Source organism: Amia ocellicauda, chromosome 9 (genome assembly GCF_036373705.1).
Source record: "Amia ocellicauda isolate fAmiCal2 chromosome 9, fAmiCal2.hap1, whole genome shotgun sequence".
In the NCBI taxonomy this organism is placed as follows: domain Eukaryota; kingdom Metazoa; phylum Chordata; class Actinopteri; order Amiiformes; family Amiidae; genus Amia; species Amia ocellicauda.
The window spans coordinates 23,625,178-23,633,657 of record NC_089858.1 but is presented as its reverse complement, the minus strand read 5'-3'; the positions used below and the strand labels follow the sequence as shown (position 1 = coordinate 23,633,657).

Here is an 8,480-nt window from a genome sequence, read left to right as displayed (position 1 = left end):
TTCTAACTTGAACATGTAGTTTTTATGATATGATAGTTCAAGGTCACACAGTTCAAGTTCAGTTCAGTTAGTTATTACTTTTCATTTCAAAAGTTTCCAAAAAGCTATGTTGACTGTGACACTAGGCTGAGAATAAGTAAAAAAAAGTAAAGTAAAAGTAAAGCATGCAAGTGTTAGTGATAGTGATTTACTATAGAGATTGCATAACGCAGGTTTAAGGATTAGACCTACATGACAATGTCAGTGAAATATATTACTGAAATATAGTGAGTTGTGACGAAATTCTGTAGAATAGGATGTGAGATTCTTGGGTATTGCATCCGAGCAGTCGGACATTGGGATCCTCCTCTTTTCAAGAAGAACAAAAGCCACCTTTCCCCAAGACAAAATACAGAGAGACCATTATTTATTTATTTTCTTGCTGCATTTTAATTCAATACTTAGCTATCGAATCTTATTTCATACTGACTTTTAACACAAGTAAACTGCTTATAAACTGAAGCTGTAGAATACATGTGAAAAACAATTAATTTCCCCCTTACATTTTTTGTCTAGTTCCTGTTCCCTAAAATGTCACTTTTCCTTACAAAAGTCATATAAATTTATATTAATACCCATCATTACCATGATTTCGTTCTTATATTTGGATCCCATAGTAGCAGTATAACTGTTAATACAATATTTTCCTGCTGTTCTTCCAATAATAATTCCCATCCCAAATGCTTCTTTGTATATTGTGTAGCTTAGATTGAATATCTAGTGAATTAAACAGATTTAAATAAAAGTGCAATGCAGTTGCTTACAGATGATTAGTCCATTTAAAAGTTGTAGGCAAATATCAACAATGAAAATTTGAAAATAAATGATTTTTGAAAAAGAACTTCCTTCCTCAGTTACATAACATACATTAAATAATTATTTATTTGATTGAAATATGTACGTATGTGCATATATGTATGTATAAATATGTGTTTGTGTGTAGATAAAGTATTATATTTAAATTTTAAAATAATATGCCCATGTGCAAAATTTGCTGATAAATATCAACACTACGTGTGAAACCACATCCTTCCCCGTCACAGGATACTGACGCGTATCCATTTATTAAGCTCTGCACGGACCTCACTACCTCACACACAGACACAGCAGACAAAGCAGAAGATACAGACTCAGCCATGGCCAGACTGGATGTCACCGAGCACTGCCACAACATCGCCTTCCCGGGACACTTGCACACTCAGGAGTCCCTCGGCTTTGCTCAGAACTTCCGCTTCCAGGACAGCGACACTGTCATTGTCACCTACCCCAAATCAGGTGAGAAACACATACACCATTCCTTGAGTGCTAAGCTGTCCCACAGGCAGCAGCCATTCTAATATATGGTGATTTAGTGTGTGATATGTGTAATAGAGTCCTCTTATCTGGCTGTAACATTTCACATTGAAAGTTGCTGGTTTTATTCCTCATTTGTTTCGCCAAACAATGGAAATACTCTGTGTTTAAGTTTGGAAATGCCACCTCACAGGCAGTGAACCTAGTATTAATTAGATAATTATTCTCAGTTTGCTTTCAGAAACTGTTGTAAATGTGCATGCAACGGCAAAATATTACAGCTGCAAAGTGGAAACTCTACAAAAGCATAATTCGGGTGAATCAGAGCACTTAACACACCTTAGTTATTTCACACCATCTGATTGTGGGTGATACTGTATCTCTCTCTCTCTCTCTGTTTTACAGAAAGTATTTAATTGATCTTATTGATAAGAGTCACAGAGTCACAGCTTTTTTCAAACACTAATTTATACTGGCCTTTGGTTTGGTGCAATATCCAGGTTTAAAACGGAAGAAGGAAAAGTAAGATATGACTCAAGCCTGACCCTTTTCTTTCAATGAAGGTACAACGTGGATGCAGGAGATCTTGACCCTGATACACAGTAAAGGTGACCCAACCCTGTCTCAGAACATTCCCAACTGGTCCCGGGCTCCCTGGCTGGAGCAGTTCTATAGCCCCGAGGTCCTGGGAGCCTCCCAGAGTCCCCGCATCATCACCACTCATCTGCCCTATCACATGTTGGCCTCTGCACTCAAGGGCTCAAAAGCTAAGGTAACACACTGTTTCTTCCACTGCTGGGAATGAGGTAGATCCAACAAGGATGGTGTCCTTTCTCATAATACAGACAACATTTATTTGTATTCTACGCAATCTAGAAAACATTAGTGTGATTAGTAAATTTCTGCATTTTACAGGCTGTTTGTATTTCTCCCCCTTCTAGATTATCTACGTAGCCCGAAATCCAAAAGATGTTGTTGTGTCCTTTTATTACTTCCATAAAATGGCCAACTTCCTCCCTGACCCCAGCTCCTTTGAAGAATTCCTGGACAATTTCTTGGAAGGAACAGGTAAGCTGAGAGTTTACGGGCGTCCATTCAAAGAGTTTAGACATTATGTGCACAATCATAAGTCGTTGTTCTGGACTGTTATCATATTCAATGCAGTACAATACTTTAAATGAAGACCACAAGCTTGATCACTAATTAGTGTTTCCTGCTCTCTTTCTCATTGTTTCTTGTACAGTGCATTATGGATCCTGGTTTGATCATGTGAAGGGCTGGACCAGTCACAGCAATGACCTGAACTTTTTGTACATCGCCTATGAGGAGATGTGGAAGGTACAGGGAAATTAATACTGGAATGAAATTAAATAATTTTAAGGAGTCTGTACAGCACTAAGCCTGTTTGACATGTAATATGAAACTTGACACAGATGGTAATAAGAACAGAATTAGAATACATGTTTCTTAACTTAATGTGGAAAATCAAATGCAAATGCCTGATAAAGGAATAACCTGAGCTTAAGATTTGACCTGGCATTATGTAAGGCATCCATATCCATTGGGGTGTCACAGCCCGCATTGTGATTGGAGATTCAGGATCTGCTGGCTGTGGGTCTAAGTTTCTCACTCTTGTTTGGACAGGACCTTAAAGGCTCTCTGGAAAGGCTGTCCAGTTTCCTGCAATTTCCCTTGCAGCCAGATGAGCTGACCAACACCCAGAGACACTGCAGCTTCAACAGCATGAAGGAAAACAAAATGGTGAACTACACGCTCATCCCTGAGGAGATCATGGACCACAGGAAGGGCCAGTTCATGAGGAAAGGTGAGCCTCTCCCCTCACTCTGGTACTGCAGTGTTTGTTGCGCTCTTAAGGGCTGTATAAACCAGTGGACAAGCATTAGCTGATGTCACTCGTCCAGACTGCAATGGCTTTAGAGGTGGCCTGTTTAGAGAGTACTCTTCTGGTGGTATGGGAACAACATCAGTATGTAGGGTTCAAATAGTTTCTGTTGACAGGGAGTATGAATACATACATCTGCAGTTTAGTAAGCCTTGGCTTATGTAAAAAATACTATTATTTTAGAATAGTGCTTAATGTTAAAAAAAAATATGTATAGCATTTTCATGGATGTTCACTGGCACATAGTGAAAATCAAAGGCTGCAATTGCAGCATCTTCTCTGTGCACTTGTAGTGGCTTTGTCAAGGGGTCTGAAGAGCTGTGTGCTTTGCAGGTAAAATCGGAGACTGGAAGAACATTTTCACGAAGCAACAGAACAGTCGCTTTGAGGACTTCTTCGATGAGGAGATGTTGAACACAGACCTGACCTTCATATGGGAGTGACCTGAGGAATGCCTGCTGTTTGACAATCAAAGAATATGCAAGATTACCAAATGGTGTGCTGTTGCAAAATGTAATTAGCAGTAAAATTGGTTTGAAGTTATTTAAGTTACACAAGTACAATGCAATCATTTTTTCCTCCTGATGTACTTATGTGACTGATGTGTCAATGTATATATGTAAATACATCCTAAAGAATATTTTAAAATAAGAAGTAATATAAAGTTAAAGCTAAAATTGCACTTTGTGTGGCACAAATATAATTGTTTATAAAGCTGTTCATGAGAATGTTTTATTTGATATAGGGACAAATACTGTGAAATTCTTATTTTTAAAATAATTACTGTGTTACTGTTATCTCTACAATGGCACTTTTTGGGGAAGAGAAAAAGTGTTAAGGGTACAAGATTTTATCAAACATAAGAATTATTTTGTATAGAGATAAGCTTCTGTTATTTTTTATCTAACCTTTAAACAGATATATTTAGAAAGTGATACTTTGTGGTAGTTTATTTCCTTCCCTGTAATTTCCTTTGTTTCTCTGTCTTCATCTGCAGACACATAGGCAGACTGACTTTTAGGTCAAAAGTACAAGAGAGTACGTGGTTAAATGCGTGGTTCAGATATGTAGAACAGTGCACAGTGCACCCTAATATATGTCATAGGGAACTCGGTTGATGATGTATTATCATTGCAAAATACCCTGTTGACATCTGTCACCCACTCACACCTACAGAATATATATGCAAGTTTGGCCTCTCAATTTGTGATCTGCTTTGTATGGCATCTCATACCCTTTAAGTGTTTGTCATAGTGGGGGAGGGGTAAGTCCTCTAGCCAGCAAAAGTTAAAAAGTACAACATGACAGCTGTGGCTCTAGACAGGCCAGTCAAGTGAAATTGCTTTGTATCGATAACATTTCTTCACTGGGGAGTGTTTGTCAAAAGGTTTATGTGGAAATCACTAAGAGTAGGAAGTTCATGACCAGAATAGAAACACATGAAGGAGAACCCAGAATTTACAAGATTGGATTTTATGGTGACGCTTCTGTGTTAAAATGCTATTTTTTTATTTCACAACTGTATAGAAAAAAGAAGAAGCTGAAGACAACCTTCTGAGGTTAAAGAAATGTAAGCCAGAAAGAACTACAAGATCAGTATACGATCAATAAGTGACTGTGGTAGTCTGATAAGAAAAAAATAAACAATATATTTGAAGAATTAGTGATTAGTGCATGCTGACTATGTACAGATGAGGAATCTAGACTTGAAAATACACAGGTAGCTTTGGGGAGATAATACACCAGGCAGAAGGAGGAACTAGTTAGACGGACGATTGAACACTACACTATGATTAGGTTCCTTGTCTGCTATATATAGGTATATATGAACTCTATTAATCTGAACATGGGTGCTGCTGTCGTTGTTTCAGTTGCGAAATGCAAGTCGACAGACATGTGACATGTGACTTATTGTAGAGAGGAAATACAATGCTTTGTGTTGTGCACTGTGCATAAGAGTGTCATAACTGATTTTCCAATTTTCTATTCAAATGTTTAAAAATGTCTGTCACCTACAAAAACTAGATTTTGCTCAGTAATGCATAATTTAATCAGTCAGGGGTTTAAGTGGGAGAAACAAGGAATCCAGCCCATGTTGTTTGTTTAGATTCACAGCAAATAAAACAGTGGGCATAATACTTTCAACACTTTGCTTTTGCCTGGTACCACAAAGCATAGCTATACATTGAGTGGATGATACAACATAAGCAGTCCAGGTTTCTGGGATTGCATCTCATTCCTGTTACAGAATTGGAAATATCCTGAGAAATACATTTACTAGCAAGGTTGCATGGAGAAATTTGCTGTCAGATGATCCAGACATGAAAATTGCTGTGATTTTCAATCCACTAGGGGTAAAGCTTTAGTTGCCAACTCTCCAGGATTAATTTGGAGTTATAGTTTGCATAACCTGATTTTGCTGTGTTGCTGTTATTCCTGGAATGACAATACAGAGTTGGTTAAGGTTAGGAATAGGGTTAGGTTCAGGGTATATTGTTCCCATAACAAAAGCTAAACAGCAAAATCAGGATGTACTATACAGTTTACGCAAAAATTAAGAATAGAATTTCAACTAGGACTTGGCTAACATTAGGTTTAGATTTCAAATTAACCTAGGCTATGAAAAAGTGAAAGATGTACATTAAAAATTAAAATAAATTAATAAATATAATGTACTTCCTACACTCCTAGATCCAAAATTCAAGACCACTTTCTACCCATGTGACAATCATAATGAAGAAAAACAGACATTTATTGTTTTTTTCATGTGAAGGTACCTCGTGTTTTTTTTTTTTACTACTTCAAGTTTAGTAATGTTCCTCAGTCCACATCAAGCACAATGTTTTTTTTTTTTTTGTTTAAGTACATTTACAATTTTATTAAAATATCAGAACATATTTACCTGGTTTGACAGGTATTATCACAGCAATTGTCTCTTTACATTTTAGGCTGATGTCTGCTCAGTAACACTGATGTTCCTGGGAGAAAGGCACACACACACATCACAATACAGGTTCTGGCTCTTCAAGCGGTTCTGATCTTCAAGAACTGAAAGGACTGACGGAGATGTTGTTGTAGAAATAAAACCCATTTCCTTCTACGTCACCTGTCACAGTACCTATGCTATAATTACAGAGACCCTGCTGAACACCAAAGAGGCCCTGAATAGAAAGACACTATCTCACAGGAACTGATACTTAATTAATTATTTATTTTTTCCAGGGTACACAGCAGGTGTTATGTTTATGTGTCTTGACAGGTTTTCTCTCTCTGAAGATAGAGGCTGTGGGTGTAGGAGTGGGAAGAGAGAGGCGTCTGCATTAATAACTCTGTCAGGAGAGGAGTGAGTGGTGCTTTAAAAGCTGCTGATTTGGAGGCATTATTACAGGAGATTGATGGTAATGGTAATGAATAATTAGGAGGCCTGGCCGATTGAAACTTTATCCATAACTGTTTATTTATAAAGATTTTTTCAAGCCATTGCATTTCTGCCTAGTAAGATCACAACTCACAACTATAAACTCCAGGCTGCGATTGTACTTGAAGAACCTTTGTGTATATGCGTGCCAGTTAAACAGTTTTGTTTCAGTGATCCTTCAGCACACAGGGTTTATTACACAACACAGTTCTGGGGTCGGTGTGAGGGGACAGCACGAGGGATTGATTCTCAGAGCTCAGGGAATTTCCCCTCTATAAGGTTGCAGTGAACTTTCCCTTCTCCAAAAAGGTTTCTGTGAATGTTATCACCCGGCTTTGATTTCTGATGGGACATAAGAATATAATAAAATGACAAACAAGAGGAGGCCATTTGACCCATCGTGCTCATTTGGTGTCCATTAATAACCAAGTGATCCAAGGATCCTATCCAGTCTATTTTCAAATGTTCCAAAATGTTCAGCTTCAACCACATCACTGGAGAGTTTGTTCCAGATTGTGACAACTCTGTGTGAAGAAATGTCTCCTGTTTTCCATCTTGAATGCCTTGAAGCCCAATTTCCATTTGTGTCCCCGGGTGCGTGTGTCCCTGCTGATCTGGAAAAGCTCCTCTGGTTTGATGTGGTTGATGCCTTTCATGATTGTGAAGACTTGAATCAAGTCCCCACGTAGTCTCCTCTGTTCCAGGGTGAAAAGGTTCAGTTCCTCAGTCTCTCAGTAGGACATTCCCTTCAGACCTGGAATAAGTCTGGTTGCTCTCCTCTGAACTGCCTCTAGAGCAGCGATATCTTTCTTGAAGTGTGGAGCCCAGAACTGCACACAGTATCCAGATGAGGTCTAACTAGCGCATTGTAGTCTTAACATTACTTCCCTTGTTTTAAATTCTACACTTTTGACAATATACCCTAGCATTCTGTTTGCCTTTTTATTGCTTCCCCACATTGTTTGGATGGAGAAAGTGAGGAGTCCACATAGACTCCTAGGTCTTTCTCATGCGTTACTTAATCTAGTTCGATTCCTCCCATACTGTAATTATAGTGGACATTTTTGTTACCTGCATGTAATACCTTGCACTTGTCCACATTGAATTTGCATCATCTGCACATCTGCCAGGTGTCGGCCCACAACTGAATATTATCTAAGTCCCTCTGAATAGCCTGTGCTGCCGAGATTGTATCTGCTGAGCCACCTATTTTAGTATCATCTGCAAATTTGACAAGTTTGCTAACTATCCAAGAGTCAAGATCATTAATATAGATTAGAAAAAGCAAAGGCCCTAGTACTGATCCCTGTGGAACTCCACTAACAACCTCACTCCAGTTAGAAGCAACTCCTCTAATCGACACCCTCTGTTTCCTATACATCAACCAGTTCATAATCCATCTACTTACATTACCCTGAATGCCTACAGCTTCCAATCTGAGGATCAGTCTTTGGTGTGAAACCTTTTCAAAAGCTTTTTGGAAATCTAAGTATATCATATCATATGTTTTCACGTGATCTACAGCTGCAGTTGCATGTTAAAAAAACTCCAATAAATTAGTAAGACATGATCTGCCTCGTCTAAACCCATGTTGACTATCTCCAAGTTTTAGTTTTAGCTCCAAGAGCTATGTTTCTTTCTATTTCCCTGTTTGCTTTCCTGATCCCTTTAAGATCTCTTTGTAGTTGTATTTTGTTTAGTCTCTATCCCTTTTGTATGATCTATACAACATTTTCTTTCTCTTGATATTTTCTTGCATACTTCTATTAAACCATTTTGGCCAATGCTTTTTGGTCCTCAATTTGCTAAATTGTGGTACAAATTTCT

The 8,480-nt window shown here is 38.1% G+C and overlaps 1 protein-coding gene across 1 annotated transcript; it reads left to right on the top strand.

The window, feature by feature from the left end:
- Positions 1 to 1,138: 1,138 nt before the first annotated feature.
- sult5a1 (sulfotransferase family 5A, member 1) lies at positions 1,139 to 4,898 on the top strand. Its single transcript, XM_066713775.1, has 6 exons — positions 1,139 to 1,314; positions 1,896 to 2,104; positions 2,274 to 2,400; positions 2,576 to 2,670; positions 2,977 to 3,157; positions 3,569 to 4,898. Exons 1-6 carry the CDS (start codon positions 1,176 to 1,178, stop codon positions 3,676 to 3,678), a joined length of 861 nt encoding a protein of 286 aa, XP_066569872.1. The 5' UTR covers positions 1,139 to 1,175; the 3' UTR covers positions 3,679 to 4,898.
- The last annotated feature ends 3,582 nt before the right edge of the window (positions 4,899 to 8,480 follow it).